This window comes from Mchenga conophoros, linkage group LG2 (assembly GCF_057382185.1).
Source record: "Mchenga conophoros isolate Kocher_MC1m ecotype Shallow Benthic linkage group LG2, M_conophoros_male_GT1.1, whole genome shotgun sequence".
Classification (NCBI taxonomy): domain Eukaryota; kingdom Metazoa; phylum Chordata; class Actinopteri; order Cichliformes; family Cichlidae; genus Mchenga; species Mchenga conophoros.
In genome coordinates, this window is record NC_140527.1 from 36,519,586 (window position 1) to 36,541,195 (window position 21,610).

At 39.0% G+C, this 21,610-nt stretch overlaps 1 protein-coding gene across 3 annotated transcripts; it reads right to left on the reverse strand.

Moving 5' to 3' along the window:
• Positions 1-3: 3 nt before the first annotated feature.
• On the reverse strand, positions 4-20,224 carry ocrl (OCRL inositol polyphosphate-5-phosphatase). 3 transcript variants are annotated; one of them, XM_085244323.1, is made up of 24 exons: positions 20,087-20,224; positions 19,495-19,573; positions 14,674-14,765; positions 14,294-14,332; positions 13,846-13,959; positions 11,980-12,147; positions 11,647-11,890; positions 11,357-11,527; positions 10,356-10,457; positions 10,143-10,257; positions 9,838-9,954; positions 9,354-9,535; positions 9,027-9,138; positions 8,135-8,244; positions 7,680-7,815; positions 7,447-7,557; positions 7,203-7,368; positions 6,662-6,897; positions 5,926-5,949; positions 3,878-3,997; positions 2,953-3,037; positions 2,630-2,757; positions 2,414-2,525; positions 4-1,994 (listed from the first exon to the last, which is right to left on the reverse strand). In XM_085244323.1, exons 1-24 carry the CDS (start codon positions 20,127-20,129, stop codon positions 1,870-1,872), a joined length of 2,931 nt encoding a protein of 976 aa, XP_085100449.1. In that variant the 5' UTR covers positions 20,130-20,224; the 3' UTR covers positions 4-1,869. The 3 variants fall into 3 exon arrangements, with proteins under 3 accessions (XP_085100449.1, XP_085100439.1, XP_085100455.1); XM_085244313.1 differs by having other exon boundaries at positions 11,357-11,530; XM_085244329.1 differs by lacking the exon at positions 5,926-5,949 and having other exon boundaries at positions 11,357-11,530.
• Positions 20,225-21,610: the final 1,386 nt, after the last annotated feature.

Sequence of the window (21,610 nt, forward strand, 5' to 3'; positions counted from 1 at the left end):
AAACAGCTTTATACACAGTTTTATTTCATTTAAATAAATTAAAAATAAAAAAAAATATCTGAGAAGTTGAAAACAAATGTATCCTTGTGTACCTTTGAACGTACCTCAGTTTTGTGACAAAACTGAAAAGAGGAACAACAATGAATCCACACACTGTTAACATCAGTTGGTAGAGTGGAATAAGACAACACATAAAAATCAGAGGGTGGTGATTACACTGATTCTTCTGTTTGACATCATGAAGCTTGTATTTCTACAGACAAAAATGAAAGGTTGTTGTAAAACAGTTCTCCCAAATCTATATATAAAAAGAAAATCCCCAAAATAATTGTTCCATAGACTCATGCCACCGTTTGGCAAATCTCAGTTTGAAAAAGGCCAACAGAGGATTTTGAAGTAAGGATGTTAATAAGGCAGAATGAGCTACTTCAGACCAACAGTTATTTATACAAGAGTCACGATTGTCAGCATTTTCACATTGCATCATGTGTATATGTCGTCTGCAAAGGTCCTGGGGCATGTGTGAAAAAACTCTGGTTTTTCTGGCATCGTGGGTAAATTATTACGTCATTAATGTGAAAAGCTTATGGGTTAAACCGTTTCAGAGGAAATGGGCCTTAGAAGTTCCTTATTACAGAGAATCAGCTGCAGAACAGAATGGTCCTCTGTGGCACAAAGACAGGCAGCTTCCTGCAGAGTAATGAGCCATTAAAATCTGCTAATTTCACACCCAGAAAATGCTGCATGAGTTCAAATGAGAACATTAGTCTTTTGGATTTACCCTAAGGGGACAGAACTGCCTAAAAACAATGAATAAAGAGCTTTAAGTGAGGGAGAAGACATGTAAACACACGTAGACACACACCAACAGTACCACCTTCAGGACAAACTAAACACCATCACAGATTCATACCAGCAGACAGTCAAACAACCAGGTAACAGGTAAACAGTCACTATTTACACCACCAGAAAAGAGTGAGATCTCCACCCGATTCCGATTGACCAGGAAGTTAGTGTGTTAACAGACTTGTTTCGCAAGTCAAGAGGAAATGAGGAAACTGGAGGTAAGGCTGACGGCTGAAGTTACACAAAACACAGCAAACACTTACAACCAAGAGTTTTCTACAACAGGGTGATAAAAACACGCAAGAAGACACCCAATTAAACATTTTAAAACTGAAAGTAAACTGCAGTAGAAAGTGTTCACATGGTGCAAACTTGGAGGAAAACAAAAACATAAATAAACAGTTACAATACCATGGATAAGCTCAAAGGTATCTTAATATTGTCCCCTCAGCTAAACGCTGCAAAATAAATGATTGTCATGATTTATCTTATGCATTAACATTCTTAGTGACAGATTTGCATGATCATCCCATTTCAAACTATTTTAACAATATATCTAAACATCTTCAGTCCATTTATTCAAACCTAAAGAAGTCTCTTCATTTCTTTAGTGTAAGTGAGTCTCCTATTTAGCATCTATGGATACATATATATATATAGTGTTTTCACATTTATAACACTCACGGCTTAGGGGTTATTTTGGCAAGAGCACCTACATGAAGAAGTGTCAACTCTAGTCAGGAGGCACAGGTCCTTTAGGTCATCACAAAGTGCATCAGTTCAAACCTCTCCCAAATGCTTCCAAATCCTGCAACTAGTCCTATTGTGCATGGATTGAAGATATGCCAGTTCTAATAAGAGTCTTCAGTACCTTACATATTAACACGACAGTTTGTAAAAGGTAGGGTGCAGAAAAACTGCACTGGTCTCCAGTAGATGTCAAAATACCAGGTCCTTTAAAACCGAAGAGCCAGGCTGGGAATCAGCTCCAGGCCAAACTGACACCATAATTAACCCTCAATGTTACTCCTCATCTCCGGCCATTAGGAAACCCAGAACAAAATCGATGGCTTTCTGGCGCTCGTGTGACGTCTGCCTGCCCACAAAATTGGGAGGTGGTCGAATGAGGAGGCTGGCAAAGAGGGTAGCTAAGGTAAAAGAACAGGGGGAAAAATGTCAGTGATTGAGATTGACCGCAAATAACAGGTCAACATTTAACATACAAAATGCAAATTTATTAGTTACTCACATTATGCCTTTTAGGTCACAAATGTTTAATCTAATATATGGTTACTATTGTATAAACTCAATCCAATACTGGCATTTTATTATATGAAGGCCTGGAAGCTCCGTCTCTGATTTGGTTACAGCGTAACTGTATTGTGGTGCACAATGTAATAGTTTATATATTTAACAATTTTAAAATTCACTGATTTGTGCTCTTAATTTGAAAAGATTCAATTTACTTAAATTAATATTGTCCTACTGCTAATTCAGAACTAAGTGGTTGTGATGGAAGAATCTGCTTAAATAAACTCTGTATTATGATATATGGAGATGACCTTACCAAGGAGACTGGCTGTTAGATTGTTGTTCTGTGAGTGTTTGAGAAGTTCTTTCAGAAAGGCCATCAAGTAGCGAAACACATTGCGGTGAGCCCGGGGCAACTGGGAGATCAACTGTCAAAAATCAAGGTCAGCACAGAGATTAACCACATCATAAAACGAACTGCACTCATCTGTACATGAACACGATGCCTCACTCTTTATAAATCAGACTGTACCTGTTTGCAGAGGCGGGTGTCGTTAGAGCAGTCTAGGCACCGTTGGTAGAGTTCATAGCACACCACTGGCTCTGGCAAAGCCTCCAAGAAGATCAGCAGTGCCTCAGCCACAGAGTGGTTACAACCAGCTACACCAACAGTTAAGAAAATTCTTGTAGGTCCATATTTTCACATCGTCTCTGAACTCTGCTCCTGCCTGAACGTCTTACTATCAGCTGTAAACCAGCTGACATGGATTTTAACACTTATTGCCATCAACGGATCACAAAAAAAAACCCTGTTATGTAATCTGCTCTGCTTTTAGAACTGGCTTTATAGGATACGGATGGAGTCAGGGATGCTGGTGTCCAGACAGTCGATGATGCTCTGCAGCTCCTCCTGTAGGCCTGGTGTCTGAAATAAGTCCTCCTGAAAGACAACCAGGGACAAATGAAACAGACTGAAGGTTTCTGGCACTCCACCCACTTCCAAGGTGCATGGAGCTGAGAATAAAGTTTGAAGAAGCCAAAACACGTTGGTTAAGCCCTTTGTGTCTAACTCCTATAACTAAAAGGTCCTATTTATTGACTTCTTTTCCAGTCTTTTCCCTTCAGAGAAAAACAGACAACCTATATATGTTTGCCATTACTCAACAGACCATCTATTGCACTCGTTAATTATTCTACAGGCCAAAATAAAGAACTCAGAAACTCGAGTTATCTGAAAATGCACAAAACTAAGCAGGATCAAGTTTTTCCTCAAACGGATGATATTTTAAGATAATGGTTTCACGGGACACTGTTTTACAAAACACTGCACAAACGTATGAAACATTATCAGTAATTTCAGGTTATTCTAAGATAACAGTACCATTAGGTTTTTGCTCATCATTTGTATTTGTTGATGTTCCCTCTCTAAAATGCTGTTTTTCAGTGTGTCAGTGGCCTTTTCAAGCACACAGACATTCTCCAAAAGAGACCTATCATGCTAAGCTACTCTAGCAGAGTGCAACAATAATACTAGTAATAATAATCATAATAGTAATAACAACAATAATAATAACAACATCATCCACCTATAAATAAACACAGTATGTCCCCTTTAATAACATTATTTATCAAGTATGTCAATGAGGGGTAATGTTAGCTTCAGTTGGCAATAAAGAAATGCATCAGACAGTAAGCACTGCAAGAATTTATGTAAATCTAAACTCTTTCCTAGAGGTGAAAAAATGTTGGCATATCCAGAAACGAGCTGAAGCTCTCTCACCTGATCACAGGACTTTGTGTAGAGGTGGTTGACCAGAATCCACACCTCCTTGGGGATCTTCAGAGGTTTGTCCTCAGTACCGGCTCCATCCACCATCAGGAAGTTCATCTTGGACTTTTCCTGTTTGGACAAAAATCAAAATGTCTTATTCTGACAAACAGTAGCGGAGTACTACTGTCATACAGTGTTTATACCGATTTGATCAGGTGTAACACATAATAATGGTTTCACATGAAAAATCACATCCATTAGTGTAGCAGTGAGGTCAGTATCATCTCTGGAGACTTGTATGAAAGCCATTTTACTCAGAGCTGGATATCACATCCTTTTTGTCACTGAAAATGGATCCCCGAGACTCACGAGAGACACCTAAAAATAACCCCAGCTACTGAGCCTGCACATGAGGGCAGAGGAAACTGGAGAGCAGCTGGGAAGATGCTAACATACAGAACTAATGTAATATGGTGTAAGAAGTATATTTACATTGTAATTAATCTTACAGCGATCAAGGCCAAAAAGCTTTTACATAAAACGCATTACATTGCGCCAGTGTCAAGAAAATGGAGCATGCTTATATTCTAAGTGGTTCTCTGTTTCCCATTTTCACTCATCAAGTCATAAAAAGGAAGAGGAGGTCTGCAGTTAGACTTCATATGAATGTCTCAGCTTCAACACTCCCTCTCATTAGCTTCAGTCATGTGCATAAAGGAGCTGTGCAGCAAGGCAAGCCTGCTGTGAAATGAGATTTAGTGTGTCTGACTTTCACCAGGCTGATGTTTCCTCTCTGCTCTCAATGGCCCATGAAAGATTTAATAGGCGACTAACCCCCCCCCACACACACACACAATCACACTCAGAGTATAACCAAACTAAAGCTTTGTCTGGTCTCTGATTGCCTGTGGATTACCAAATGCTGCCTGTGTCAGGGCTGGGAGATGTGAGACGAGCACACACTGATTCACTTTCTGATTAGCTTCTAAGGGTGTGTACTGATTAATAATGGTAGCTGAACAAAAATAAAGGATACTTATATTTGACTAATCGTTTAAAATAATCCTTATTTACAGTATACTGAGCACTGACGCAGTCCCTCGGCTTCGCCTGACAGAACCAAAGCTGAGTGCTTCAAACCTGCATTCATTTTAATGACCACCAGGGGGCGACTCATGAGGTTGCAAAGAGACTTCTAGTTGTATAGCTGTAGCTTCCTCGCTCTGTGACACCAGCACACACTTTTCTGACGACTTTATGGGCTGAGTCACTAGTTTGATGTCCATAAAAACATGTAGAGTCAGAATGGAGGATTATTCTGATTATCTTTATTGGCTAATGAATTGTCAACCACAGGTTGCTAAACGGCACTCGGTGTCTACGGTTTCCCAGTTTAAGTTTTCAGTTTCAAAACACAGAGATTTCAATGATAAAAACACTCTGTGGCTTCATAATCAAACTTCACATCGTTTCGAGACATCGTTTCAAACAAGCTATTTAAGCTCCATTCATTTTCAGTCAGTTTTCTTCCGATTTGCTACCCATTACAAACAGATTCGTGCAGCATGTGGCTGCTGTCTTGGTAAATTATTGAAAAGAAATTCTCTTTCTCTCTGACATCATAAAGATCCACTAGCAGAAAAAACTGTCTGAATCTTTATAGCCGTCTCAAACCTGGGATTTTGGCTCTCAGTGATTACATGCAAAGTCTGAAATGCCGACACAATTCAGGAGCTGGACACAGATCTTTTTTTTTTTTCATTAAAAATCACTTCTTTTCATGATCAAAGATTAATTTTATGTCCACTGGCAAAAAATGGTTCACCTCTGTGAAATCTGCTGTGTTATAAAGCTGGAAAAAGTTCATCCTCATACATAACACACATTAATAATGGGACTGACCTTTATAGTATAGGAACCAGTTTCTATATATAACATAAACAAAGAGGGAGATTAATAATGCCCCATAAAGCTGATAAAAGAGGTGGTCTTGTATCTCAACTTAAAGTGACCTTGTTGTGCCTGATAAGTGATCAGTATCCGTGTTAATATTTTACCTTCTCCATGTAGCTGTCCTCTCCCTGAGCAAGAAGTCAGCCCACAGCCACAGTGAAGAGGTGGAAATGAATGATCAAGGCAAGAAGAGGCGATGGAGAAACAAAGGAGGAAAGAAAGCAGAGAGAAGCACCAGGGATAAACAGAAAAAGTGTCAGAAAAGTGACAGATTCTGGATTGTTTTGTTTTGGTTTTTTTTGCACAAATCATTTGATCAAATCAGTAGTGCAGCAGGAAAATGAAAAAGCTTAAAGTAGAGCTAAAGAAGTACTCCGTGATAGTAGTTCTACATCCCAAACCCAGATCAGATTAGATCAAAATAGCATAATAGAAGCAGACAGAGGAAATCATGTAAAGTTAGAGGAGTCTATTTATATGAAAGAAACTAAAGTGGGTCTAAGCTGAGCCAGTCTTTCCTTTTCTTTAGGAGCTCCCTTCCTATGTTTTTGCCACTTCCTTGTTCCCTTGGCCCCTCATAGCCAGAAATATAGTTTGAGATATTTTACAGTCTCCAAATATAGGCTCTCTCTGTGACTGAGTTTACCCTACGAGACAGAAGAACCCCTAATGCCTCCTAGCCCAGGGTTCAGGTTGTTAAAAAAAACCCTACTCTATCTGCTGTGTGCAATCAGTTTGAACAAATCTCAGGAAAATATGTCTCTGTTCACTAATCCTATCTGTTTACACTGTACTAAAAGCATCAGTCTCTTCAAGATTGCCAGACTAGCTTCCTCTTACCAGGTCAATGAGTTTGGTAATGGGGATTTCTCTGATGGGCTTCTTCATGCGGCACAGAGTCTCCAGCGAGGTGCCAAAGCAGCTGGGCAGGTAATTGCCTGAGATTGTAATAAAGTAGTCTTTGCCACGGTCCAGATGAAGCACCAGGATGTCCTCTATTTTATCTTCTCCAGAGTTGAGCAGTGTGACAGAGTCTTTACTGACATACACCTCCAGATAGATCTCCAGGGTCTCATCTGTTCAAGACAATAAGGGAGGATTAGTGCAAACTCTCCTGCAGGGAAAACGTGTTTTTAACTGTGCCTCAATGATCTACTTTTTACTTATACGGGGCATAGAGGAGTGGTAAACTCATTTTTAACAAAATTAACATTAAGTGCATTTAACAGCTAGTGATCATTAAAAAAAAGGATACAACGGGATGCATTCAGTACCAGTTGTTAAACTACTTCACAGATCTTGGTTATAGGTCTAAAATTTGAACCAACAAGATTAAGGAGTTTAACAAAGTAAGAGTGTTACTGGGATCTATGGGACTCACTTGGATCCAGCATTCCATCGCTGGGCTCAGCTCGCAGCCAAGGCTTGCAATACTGCGAGTCATTAAGTTTGGGGATGAAGGCGAAGTGACAGGGTACCTGCCCATCATTTTTTATTAGGAAGCGCTCCTTCTGAAGCTGCCTGAACTTGACATTCTCAAATGTAAACTGCAGAGCAAAGGAAGAGAAGCAAGATTATATTAAGAATAAACTTAAGAGAGACCCATAGTGTAACAGTACTCTTACCTCTCTCCTGCTTAGAGAAACAGATGGAAGGCAGTCATTTTCCATCCTGTCCATTGCTCGAACAATCTCCTCAAACACCTTCTTGTGGCGCTGCTCATCTACCACCTTCACCTGTTACACAAACGCATGAATGCAAATATTAATGTAACTTTTATTCATGCAATAGCATTTGTTTTGTGTAAAAAACATGAAACGCAAGACTGCCAGCTTTATGCGACTGCAGAGATCCTCACCCCTATACTAAAGAGGGAGCTGACGGGCTTGTGATCGCTAGTTTGCATTCTCATGTGACTCCGGTATGCTAGCTGCTGGACACTGCTGCCCCTCCACAGGATTCTGTCACACCAAGCTGGGACTCTGCACTTCCCACTGCAGGAAACAGGCACAGTTTCAGAAGCAGAGTCAGAAATCTCACAAATACAGTAATGCTGACACTGTATGTTAGTGTAACAAAAAGGCCGGGGAAAAAACAGTGTAGTCAGGATTCAAGATAAGATATTTTATTCAAGAAAAACAGAACACCACAACCCTTTCAACCCTCACACTGTAGTTTAACATGGCTTATATGTATGATGACCTTTGGTTACTTTTTTCTATGAATAGCAAATTTGGACAAAAACAAACAAAAAAAACAAAACAAGAAAAAGCTTCTGTGTTTGCTATATTCAACAGAGGGACGTGGCTTTACCTGGAGTCCCATCGATCAGTTTTAGGGTCAAACTTGTATGTGGGAATGAAGGTAATATCCCCTTCCATGAAGTCTGTGAAGGCCTTCTTTGTCTGCCTCTGAACGTTCAGCTACAAATTAGAAACAGGAAAATATTGTTTATTCAAAAAGTCAAAACAGAGCTCATCTGCTTGGAAATAAATAGGCGAAAGAAACTGAAAGATTACACAACCTGACAGTAAGTAATACCAGTGTTTGACAATCAGCTTCCCTTATTTCTTTTCCCAGTTCATATTTATCAAGAAATACTTTGTGTTTTAATTTTTCCGAACTTAACAGACAGGATGACATCTGACAAACTGCAAACATAAGCACAGTCTACTTACCAAGATAAGCACGGTTTTATTTACATACTAAGAACTGAACAACTGCAGATAAGAATCTGACAAGGATAAAATGAAAAAACACCCATAGGTCACTTTATTATCTGCACCTTGCTAGTATCAGGTTGGACCCCGTCACCTGCACCAACAACCATGCCACGGTACAAGTCACTTAAAATAAAATTTAAAAAAAAAAAAAAAACCCTTTCTTCCCTACTCTGATTCTCAGTTTCAAAATCAAGTCCAAATCTTTATCTATGTATATCTCTATCTATCCATCTATATTTAGTTAGATATTTGCATTGATGAGCGAATGAGCATCTAATAGTGGCCAGTGAGTGGACATTTTTAACTTCTAAAATTACAAGCGAGGGTAAGAAGCAGTGAGGGAGGCATTTTCCTGTTCCTAACAGTAACAAAATAAAAAAAGAGGAACTGTCCCCGTTTTTAAATGTTAAAAGGCAGCCAAAACAGTAGTGAGATTTATGTCAGTTTCACAGGAAACATTGAGCAAGGTAACAGTTTCTTACCTGATCATACTCCTGAAGCTTCTTTAGATCACCCTGAACAATGAATTGTTTGACGTCAGCAGCATCGGTAATAAATAGACGATAGTTTAGGTCCCCGAGCCAGATTACAACACTAAAACACACCAAAGAAGCAGAAAGCGCTGTAAGTAGCATCTTGGTAATGAATATGATGATTCAGAAATCAGAGATTTATAATTTCATTACAAAACTGGTTATGTAATGAAACTGTAACAGACTAAATTAAAGGAGTGGTAAACAAAACCTAAGGCTCACAGTAAAGTCATCCACTGCACATTATTTCTGGATGCGAATGACTGAGGCACTCACTCGTGCTTGACGATGCTGAGAGGAGGGTAGTCCAGTAAGTGGAAGGTCATGCGTGCACATATGTCTTTATAGTCCTGATTGCGGCGCTCAAAGTCTTCCACATGTGCTGCTAGATGGGAATTGACGATGCAGAAGCTAGTGTTGTGGAAAACAAACCTCACTGCTACGCCTCCTTTGTTCCCCTGAAAGATAAATAAAACAAGAATGACTTATTGACACTCAGGTAAATAAACCCAGGATATCAATGCAAACTGCAGATAACATGTTTAGTATTTAATTAATCCAAAACAGTGATCCAACAACTTCACGTTCATTAAAAACATTACCCAAGAAGCTAAAGGTGCAAGATAGCAGGGATATCTCACAGTCAGACAGTTTACATGCTCATCATGATCTTTGATACTTCAATAAAAAAATTTTTTAAAAAGTCATGGCTCATTTATGGTTTTCAGCCACGTTGTATTTTGTCTTAGTGTGAACATACCATTTTTCCCATGATTCCTGTCCCCACGTGCTCAGCAGCCACATCTTTTATGTGATTCTTGTACGTCTTTTTAACATAAACTACAAGCATCATCCCAACGAGTCGTATGATCCGAACCTGAAGCAATAAAAAATGAAAATTCATATTTTTACCCACCTACTCATCAATATGGCAGGATGCATGTGCAAAGGTGAGGAGTTCAACTTATTCCACAGTGTTTTCCCATCATTGTGTTTTCCTGTTGTGCTCCACATTAGGGCTTCACTTTTTAGTCAACTCATCTTTTAGAAAGTCTCTCTGCTCACCCTCTTGTACTTGGCTTTTGAGTGCAGGCTTCTCTCCACAGCATCGACCCACAGCTGCTCTTTGGATGAGTCCATGTAGAAGAAAGCCTCAGTGCTCAGGTCCAATTCTTGAAAACTAGAAGCATAACCCAAATCATCACACTTACAACCTGAGAATAACATGATATGATTTTTTTTTTTTGCAACAAATGTACTGTATGATTTCTTACTGACCCAAGAGCATATATATCTGGAGGTTCAGGGTCACAGCCGAGCCACGGTTCGAGGCTGCTGTCTGGAGACTGGCCGTTCACATTCCACGTACCTGTGAAAAACCTAGGAAACATGCAGTTTATGTATTTAATGCCAACAAAAGTAGTATTCTTCAGTTTTTGGCTTCTGTTCACTTTCAGTTAAGTTCCCAGAGTGAATTTGCTCTTGCAATCAATGCTAGTTTCTAACGTTGAGAGCCTGACGGCTCTTTTTGCTTCTCATCCGTAAACTCTGCATACTCTTTCACATGATTCAGTTTATTTTGAAAAGTCTCAACAGGATCTTGAGCTTTATTGTGAAAGGTTTACATGGAAAACAAACAAGCGGACAGCGGAGCCACGCAACGGTTTTACCGTCGTTGTTGCTAACGACAACGCGTAAAAACAGCCGCTTGTCCGTCAGTAGTGTGGTTATATTACATCTTTGGGAAGTTAAAATAGCCATCAAAACGATGAAAAAAAAAATATTGCTGTAAGCAGTTTAATTTACGACAACACAAAACAAACGATAGCGTAATAGGAAACAATAGACGTTTTTATATTGTTATCAGATATATATCGTTATATCGAACAGCCCTACTTCTACCAGATGTGCAGCAGCATGTTTCAGAGGCAACTTTCCACTCAGTGTTATGAAAATGGTGAAGAATCTTTTTGGTTTGTTTTATTTTATGATTTTTTTTCTTGTTTTTTTTATAGAAGCTCAGATGCATAGAGCAGAAGTCCAGCAGACTAAAAATGGTAGAAAGAATCGGATCAATCTTTGGTTCAGACCTCATGCAGATTAAACATGTGATTTGAAGGCACACAAAAAGCAAAGGAAAATAAAAAAAAAACATCAGAGACAAGCACCTAGTGTATTTTTTTTCTCATTTCTAAACTAAACTATAATGTCTAAATCATATTTTCACACGAGTTTTTTCTTCTTATCTAAACAAAAAGAAATTAATGAATTCCACTTACTTGAAGGGCCGGATATCCACATACTCGTTCTCCTTCTTGCCCAGGCGGTGTTTGATTAGGTATTCTCTCTGACCTGCCTGGGTGGAGAACATGGCCTGTCTCATGCTGTTAGTGGTGGGGCTCTCACACCAAGATGGTGGCCTGTCTGCACGGTCAAACCCTGACCTAAAACTACTGAAAAAGCAGGGGAAAATACTTTCAAACCAGCAGTATTATGGACATTTTGCTTGCTAATCAAAATAGTTTTAATGTACAGTAAATCTACTTAGCTGTGACAGAGGTTAACTTACTCTGACTTGCTGCTAGTGACTGAGGAGCTGTCTTTGGCCTGTAAGGAGGCAGCTCTGTCTTTAGGGACTGGAGCAGGCCGCGGAGGATAGGATGGAATAGAAGAAGCTTTGCGAGGAGGTAGTGGAGGGAGAGGTGGAGGCTCCCTAGAGGCAACTATGCGATTCTGGTGATTTTTCTTTTCTTCCACTTGGAAAGTGTGGTTGTTCTCAAAGCCAAAGTCTGGAACAAGTGACTGAACTGGATCTTCAGACAGAGAAAGTGAAAAACAAAAGTAAACTTAAAAAGAATTAAGACTTTTTTGTATCAACTATTATGAGTGCTTTTATTCTTACTTGTGTTATTCAGAGTTGATGGAGTGTTGTTATTAAGACTGGGGGGCACTGCACTAGTGGGTTTGGGTGGGTTAGCTGTCTTAGCAATCCTTTGCGGAGGCACAGGTACTGGAGTTCTCTGTGGTGTTGGTGTAATGGGCTCCATCGCTGTTGGTTTGGCAGGTTTGACTAAGAAAGTCAATTAGCAGCGTTAGATAGCAGCACAAAAGAGCAAAATCGAGCTTCTTAATACATGTGCCCGTTGAGATGAAAAGGATCAGAACCAAAATTTAGTCAGCATTATTTCTACAAGATAACTTAAAATAAAAATAACCTGCGTAAAATAATCAAGTGTAAAACAAAAAGAGATGTGGTCTTGGAAACAGGGGCAGAAAGACCACATTAAACATCCTGTTAAGACGAACAGCAATCACAAGAGAAACGTCATCACATGAACATGCGCCTTATGACAAGAGCGATAAGGAAAGGGTTTCTGGTACTTCTTTTACTGAAGGATATGATGAGCATTAACCAGCAAATGACGGTAAACTGGATGAACAGGTTCTGAGAAATAACAGCTCCTCAGAGTGCCACCACCATCCTGCTTCAAAATATTTGTCACAGCAAGATGTTGGTCATTGAGCTCGTAACCAAAACGCTGATTCAAAAGCCAGGGAGGATGTTTAGTTAGGGTGTGTACGGGTTAAACTCTTGGCCAGCTGGACTACATTTTCCAGCACATTAATTCTTGTGTCTCTACTGCACTTTTGAAAAACAGGCAAAAGGAAAAGCAAAAGACTTTTAAAGCCACGGTTTAAACACAAAAGCAATTAGGAAAAATCCATGTAAATTAGACCGTTTTTTAATTTACTTTGTATATAAATTAAGGAAATAACAGATCTTCTTTTACATTTATGTCACGCTATAATACAAACCACTCAAGGCATGCAAGGCCATTTCCTTGTCTTGTATTTTTGGATGCAAGTGCACACGCTGGGTTTTTCTAAGAGTGCGTTCTACAAAAACCTGTCAGCTAAAGATGCATGACATCTATAATCTGTGTGGAACAGATATAATCATGAACCTCAGAAACAAGCAAGGGGGGAAAAAACAAATACAAAGCTTTGTTTTACAGGCAGCTGACTGGTTACTTATACGTAAAAAGACTGCACAGCTTCAAATTTAATACACTTTGACTATTTATGATTTTAAATAAAACAAACACACACATCCTGCAGTGCTTTACACGTCTCCACCCTGGACTTACGTGTACAGATTAGGTCATGTAACTGAATACAATTATCCCAGTGTTCTTAGCCAAAAGGCTGCCAGGAGTTCAACAACGGCATGTGAATTACTTCTATGCATCCAGATTCCTAGAAGCTCTTCTCTCCAGTTAAGATATCCAGATAAAATGAAGATAAACTACGGATGGGTGTGGATAAGATTACTTTATTACTTCTTTCAGCACTCACAGTGAGGTGCAGATCAAAGCAAAAGCAACGCATGAACACCATTTAATATAATCTCCTCATGCTCCCAACATAACAGAGGCTTATAACATTTAAGACCTTTATGCATTATAAGTATATCTGAACACATCTGGCCACAGCTTATAAGGCTAAAACGTAAATCTAAGAGTGAAATCACAATACACAAACAAAGTTTTTTGTCCTTTATTGCTGCATTCAAAGAAGTGGGCTTACACCCATGGAGGTGGATCTGATTTCAAAAACTGAGGCCAAGTAGTCTTTCCACCAGTATGTCAGCAGCAAGAAAACACAGGAAATGAGCAAGAGGTGTAATCCACCCTTTGTAAATAAATGTTAGATGAGTCATTAAATAATTAACTATCCCACTGCTTTAGATGAAACAGTCGCGTCTTACCTACTGGTTGAGCACTCTTCACCTGGGTGAGGAAAGTCTGAGTCCGATCATCATCCTGCAGTTCCAACAGCAGCTCTGGGGCTTTTTCTCCTTTGATTCGTACTTTAACGGAAGCTTGAGCAGGAAAGAGAAAGCACACATCCTTAGACTTTGCAAACTGTCCGGCAAACAAAACAAATTGATTTAGAAGTGAACCAATTCAGCATTCTTTCAGAAAACCCTGACAACTCATGACCTGAGTGTACTACTAAATAAAGACATTAAGCTGCAGGCATGCTCTAACAATGCAGTAAAACTAGACAGGTGTTGTGTTATAATTAATGTCATGATTCACCTCTGAAAGCCTGGCTTCCAACACCTTTTTATAAGATCTTTTACACATTATATTGACTCAAATCTCATATCAGAAGAGAAAAAGAAAAAGAAAAAAAAAAAAAAAACTACTTACGATCTACTGACAAATCAATAAGAAGAGCTTCTTCAGCTTCTGAAAGGAAAAAAAGGAGAGCTTAAATAGTGCTGCAGGGGGGAAACTTAGTGCTGTTACAGGTATTTCTACAGTTTTTTAATGTTGACCACTGCTCACCATACTGTGACACTGTGTGGGAAATTTTTACACTTTCTCATTAGGTGCAATGGAAAAGCTCCTTTCACTTTTACTTTTGGTGCTGTGATATTGACTAAACATTAACTTCACATGGAATAGAGGTCAAAGAAAGTGAGGTGTGACGGAGAGAGCTCACAGGAAAATACACAAACGTATCCTGACTGATTATACTCAGGATATAAAACAAGAGAAAAATGGAGAATAATAAAAGGGTCACATACCTCGTACAATTTCAAACTTAGCATTGATGGGTATCGATAGCTGAGCCACTGGACGAGACACAACAGCATCAGGGTTGGCTAAAACACCCAGTCTGGATCAAAACAGTACAAACTCCCACTTAAAATCAGCTCTGTGGTGCTTAATAACACATAAGCTTAGAAGTAAATCCAACTAAAACACAAGAAACATACAGACAACCTGCAGCAATATAACCCTCTTATAACGGCCATTCTTTTGCAATTAGCAGCAAGTTTCATGCAACATTCAGTATGGAAATATTAAAGTCAACATCTGAGGTTCAATGCTGGTAGATTAGTGATAGACTATAACTATCAAGTGATTAAAACAAGCACATGCACACATGCAAAACGTATGTTTATCTGCAGTTAAAGATTAACAAACAAACAGTGTGTGTCATTCAAGTCCACTGGAGCCGCACAAGCTTTGCGTCAATAAACATTCAGCTTAATCAGCTCCAAGTCCGTGATGTGGTTTGATGTAGGCAGGCTCATTTTTTCCTTTCTAACAATTGCTGACTAACAATCGGGGTCAACACTGCGCTCAGGAAACTGCCCACGCTTCCCCTCCACTTCACCATAAGTCAAATTGCATATAGTGAGAGGAAAATGATTCAGCCATGCGAGAAAAAAAGCGTGTCAGAGGAACTCGGCGTTGACCAGAATCAACGTCTGATATTGAAAATTACACAATCGACAACCGAGAAAATCGAAAACCCCTCAGGGGAACATAAAAATACTACAATGACCATACAACACAGAACAATGAATAAAATATGTGGCGGACCTCATGATGCTCAGATTTGTCAAACGTATTTATCTGACTTTCTAGTATCCATTTCTATTTAACCAACTTTGGATGTCTAAAATCTTTAAAAATAACCTTAATCACTCTGGGTGTAGCACCTCTACTATAGCTGAGAGTATGGAAAACACTAAACGGCAGCAAATACACGATTCCTCATTATTGTAAATGAAAACAGTGAACTGGCTAAGAAGACAGAGGTCCTCACCTAATAGTTTGCTCAATAAAATCGAAAACAAAATTAAGCATGGCTTTCTTTAATGCCACGAAAATGCCTAAAAATTAATATTGATTAATATCTTTATCAGCAAATATTTTAAGCATTTATTATTAGATGTGACTGGAAATCTGATATATGCAAACTTTATGTCCTGGAGACCATTTAAATTCAAGTTTCTTGAGCCAATCATTTTAACAACCCGAATAAGTGGTGTCGGGGGGGACTTTGATGAAAGATTTAAAGATTAAAGCTGACACAGGAGCTGGTTATCTCGCTATTTCTCCCTGTAAGGACTACTTGTTAGTTTAGTGTGTTTTTTAATAGAGTTAGTTGAGCATGTAGCTTGTGTGCTCATGTGAGTGTCATTACAGCCTAGGAAGCAAAGGAATTCTAGATAATCTGCAGTGAGCTGCCTGCTGGTGCAAAAAAAAAAAAATGCTTAACAACCCAAGCCACAGTGACAATTTAAAATAACCCCACACTGTCACAACATAACCTGAACAAATGCTAGAGGTGTAAAAAGTACACAAACTAAGTGTTACACACAAGTTGTTGAGTAAACTCTAACTAGGAAGTGGTGTGGTATGTGTGGAGCAAGTTTACATCAGCTGAATGGACTTGAACCCTCAACCATATCACCACAGCCCCGCGGGCAGCATCGTCCTTATAAGTGTCCTTCTGAGCTCAGAGGAAGAGCGCCATGAAGAGTCACTCAAACTGCAGCATTCACTCTTTTAGCTGTGCTGCATGACATCTGACACTAAAAATTTCTGACTATGTTATGTTGCATTTGTTTGTTTGTTTTTTACATTTAGCCTAGGAAACTAAAATCTACAAAGAACAAAATCCAGGAAATCTGGATAGATATTTTACAGTGAAAATATAGAAACAGAAACATACTGAGGCACTCTCTCAGGTAAAATCAAATCAGGGACCATGAGAAAGCCTGAGACAGAAATTCCCCTACTTTTAAGTAAGTCTTATCTTATCATTTTACCTGAAGGTAGGCAGTAATTATTTATGATTACATGTACCACATAAAATCTATCAATTATTCCTGGATTATTTTTCTTTGTACTTCTTCCTGCCCCACTGAAGAGCACTTCTCAGATCATTCCTTATAGCTAGAGCTGGGCGATATGAGATTTTTTCATATCACGATATGTTTTTTTCATTTCAGGCGATAACGATATCTATCACGATATAAGCCAAATAACTATATTTGTAAGATTTAAATGTGCCGTTGCTCACAAGTAAAATGTGAAATAATCAGCAGCTTGTTTTTATTTAAATATTTATTTCCCATAATAAGTTCAACAGGGTAGATGTACTTAAGGAACATGAGACTTTTTCAGATAAATAAAGGCAAATATTACAAACTACACAAAAGGCAGCCGCTAAAGCGTTTAAGTTTCAAAATAGAACAAACGAAACAGACTACTAAATTGTCAATTCCACTTAGAAACAAAATATTAATTCTAAAAATAAATCTTAGTTTGTTTTACAGAAGAACAGACAAAACTGACTAACTTTTGTCAATATCAAATAAACTGAGAACTAAAAGGAAATTCTCAATCTCTCCTTGTTGTATAGCTGAGCTTTTCAAACAGTTTTAACAGTTACTTTAGTCTGACAAAAGCCGAATGACGAATTAGCGCTTCCAGTCAGAGACTGAGGCTACGTCCACACGTACACGGGTATTTTTGAAAACGGAGATTTTCCGTTTTCGTTTTAAAAAAAATCCTGTACACACATAAAGGCAGAAATGAAGGAAAACGCTGCTATGAACATGCCAAAGCAGCAGGTGGCGCTAGATTCCTAACCGTGCAGAAATGTTGGCCAATCAGAAGTCTAGAAGCCTCGGTGGGAAAAAGTAAACAAAGCTGGGGCATAGAAGCAGAACCGAGTCGTATGTGTGGAGGGACAGTAACTGTGTGTATATGTAAGCATTTAAACACTGCAGAGAGTAGAATTAACAGTAACAGTCTTGTAGAAATTCATTTCACCGAAACAATAACGTGGCGCACAGTGTGACGCATGCACCAGTTTATTGTATTTCCAGACTTGCTTTCGGCACATTTACAGTGCACGCTACTCTGTTTTTTGTCAGACTTGAAATAGCCGAAATACCTTCACCCTACGGAACTTCTATGGCTCTTCCGTTCGACAATCTCTCCGGCATTGGAACCATCATCTGTTTTCTCTTCGGTCACGCTCGGTTGATTTTTCTAGTCGGCACACTCATTTCCTCCATTACCCGCTGGCTGCTTCCCAAACAAACACACGTGCGGCTTGGCACTTGTGCTGTATGTAACAAGTCACGCGACGTGACGCTGCGGCTGTGATTGGTTCGGCTCTGCGCTACTGAATTTGGATTGGCTGACCTTTTTTTTTTTTTTTTTTTTTAAGAGGACAAGAGCGGCGAGGTCTATCGCGATAGCTTAATTTCTCTATCGAGTAAAAGTTATATCGCGATACATATCGTTATCGTTCTATCGCCCAGCTCTACTTATAGCCATGCATCATTTTCCTTTTCTTATTGCAAGATCTATTGGTTAGATAACGCCCAACCCTAAAAAGATAATCCAACTACACTCAACAGGCCCTTTGCTAGGAACACCTTGCAAATATTTGGCTAGACCCAGTTTTGTCTTCAAAATTAATTCTTTATATACAGACACAACAAGATGCTGGAAAATTTTTGCTCCATATTGGCATGACAGTATCACACAGCTACTGCAGATATGTCAGCTTCACATCCATGATGCAACCCTCCTGTTCCAACAAATACCAAAGGTGCTCTATTGGATTGAGAGCTGGTGACTTTGGAGGCCATTTGAGTACCAGTAAACTCACGGCCATGTTAAATAAACCAGTTTGAGATGATTTGAGTTTTGTGACATGGTCTGCTATCCTGCCTGAAACACCCATAAGAAGATGGATACACTATATTCATAAAGGGTGGCCATGGTCAGCAACAATATGCAGGAAGGCTGTGGTGTGTAAATGATGTTCAGCTCTCTGTGTTTAGAGATCCTCTTCTGCATACTTTAGTTGTAATGAGTGGATATCTGACTTAATGCAGCCTTCCTGTGAGCTAAAAGCAGTCTGGCCATTCCCTTCAGACTTGTGACAAGGCACTTTTGCCCACAGAACTACAGCACACTGGATATTTTCTCTTTTTCAGGCCAAACTTTGTAAACACTAAAGATGACTGTGCTGGAAAATCCCAGTAGATTAGCAGTTGCTAAAATACTCAGACCAGCCCATCAGGCACCAACAACCACACTACAATAAAAGTCACATAAATAACCTCTCTTTCGTGTTCTGATACTCAGTTTGAACTTCAGCAGGGTTTCTTGACCATATTTACATGCCTAAATGCACTGAGTTACTGCCATATTATTAGTACCTAACCAAGTGGCCAGTTAAACTATATAATTATCCATCATCCTGCCAAGTACTCAGTGTGACGCCATCACGGCACACACCTTTCTGACCTAACAGAGTGTATTTTGAACCATACCAATATCACAGCAATTGTGGGTCAGAGATAGGAGGAAACATAAAGACAAACCCAGAGTTGGGCAGACACCTCAGATATGCTACAAACCACAGCTTTACGAGCTCTCACAAACCTAGGGTGCTGCAGTAAATGCCTAAGAGTGTTCAAATTATTTTGACAACTCATTACCACTACTTATGGTTCTCAATAAGTTTATCTACTGCTTGACAAAAATCACATTGTTTTTCAGTCATTTGGCTCATTGATACTTACATAAACTCTCCACCGCGTTCAATTAGTGACAGGAGTCTGGGCTCCTTCTGGCCAGACCTCAGCTCCAGGCATTTTACAGTGTGAGCAGCACAATCAAGGAATTATTGTGACTGAGAATGAGAAACTAGTGACTGTCACGCCAGGCTTTGTAAACTGAGATTACACTACAGATACTCCGAAGGGTTAGAACAAGCCATGCCAGTTAAAAGGTGGGCAACTTAAGGTTATAAATGAAAACAGCAGGAGGTGGGACAAAGCACGGCAGATGCTGGGTTTGCTGGTGCCAGTGCAGGTAATATTTTTAGCTTAAGGGTGTAAAGGTGTAAGCATGGCCAACGTTATTCTGTACAAGTGATTTTAATTAGCGTTAATTGCATGACACTGTGCATATATCTGTGCGGTTAGCAATGAACTGGATTAAAAGTGAGCTGTAGCTACTTTATAACATGATTATTTAAGTGCACGATTACTGAATATCTCCATATTACTGAATTACTAACGTTGCCTAATGGGCTTCACTAAAAGCTAACGTTAGCCAACAAGCTAAAGCCAAAAAAAACAAAACAAAAAATACCATAACTCAGAAAGGATATTGCCAAGCATTCCTCGCTGCATATCCCCAAAGAGGAATCCATTCTTACCGAGAGGAAATAAATATCAGTTTATCATTTGGGTTTATATCACTTCGGTGCGGACGTCAGGGCAGGGAAAGTTAAACCTCCACCCGGCGCTGCGGCCTCCTTCCGCGAAGCTTGGCTAATGCTAAACGCCAGCTGATGATGTTGTTGTTGTTGTTGTTGTTGTTGCTGCTGCTGTTCCCGGATAGTATTAAAAATATCACAGTTAGAAACTTTAAAAAGAAAGAAGAAAACCCCGGCTCTTCTCGTGTCCCCGTGAATGCCAGAGAGCAGGTTGCACAGGCTACATAGCTTTAGCTGGCAGTTTTATGATTTAGCCGCATATGCTACAGCACAGAGTTTGATATGTGGTGGGCTCCCTCCTCCTGCCGCTCCTCAGCCTGTTTAAGGACTCATCATCCTGGTTTTTTGCGGCAGTTGGTTTCGAGTATGAGCTTAATAACGCCATCTTCTGCCTCGGAGTGCAATGCTAAGTGAGTAAGCCTCCCAGCCCTGACACATATAATGAAAACCCTGCGACATCGTGTGGTAAAACAATATTATCTGCATATAATTAACTTTCCAGCTTCACACATCCTCTTTGGGGGATTAAAGATGTCCGGAAGGTGTTTTGTCCCACATTAATAGGGATGAGGTGTAACTAATACAATCGCTTTTACATTTTTTAATATTACCGCCACCAAGGAGGTTATGTGTTTTTCGCAGTGTTTTTACGCGTTTCCTTCTTCCTGTAAACACGATAGTTAAAAAAAAATTGAATTAATTCTAATAAAATTTGTAGGAGTGTGTTGTGTGGTCATCTAAACAATCCATTCAAATTTGGCCTGCATCCTTCGCTGATGATTTACTTGTCAAAACCGAGAAACCATATTTAAAAATGGCCATATAAAGATTTAGAATATGTCAAATTTGACCTCCGAGCTCTAATTAAATAGACTGATTTTCACGTCAAAGTAATATTGCTATAGAACTATTTAAAACTATGTTTCTTAATGTCATTGGTTTAATTTACAACATATAGAAATATAGGGATTCTAAATATTAGACCTCATTTTCCAGTTCAAATAAGATAAAACTTATACTGTCTTTTATCTTTAAAACTTTACATAAAATTCTGTGTTTGTACTGGCAAAATTTAGGAAAGGATACAAGTAAATGGTGATTCTAAATATCACAGTACAGTTTACATTCAAACATCAGTCACATTTGACCTCTGATCAGTTTTACATTTCACAACAACTGAAGGTGTGTTATATCTTTAAATAAAGTATATTTAAATAGAAAGAAAATGAGCTGCCTAGTTAGTCAGAATATACTATAGTATGTAGTATTATATAATAAGCTCAAGTCAAATCAATACGATCAGCCATTACCTACTCTTACACTACAAACTTTGTAACGTATGTGTTAAATGAACAACAACAAAACCCCCAAAATGAATATACACAAAATACAATACTATTCCTTTAAAAAAACAC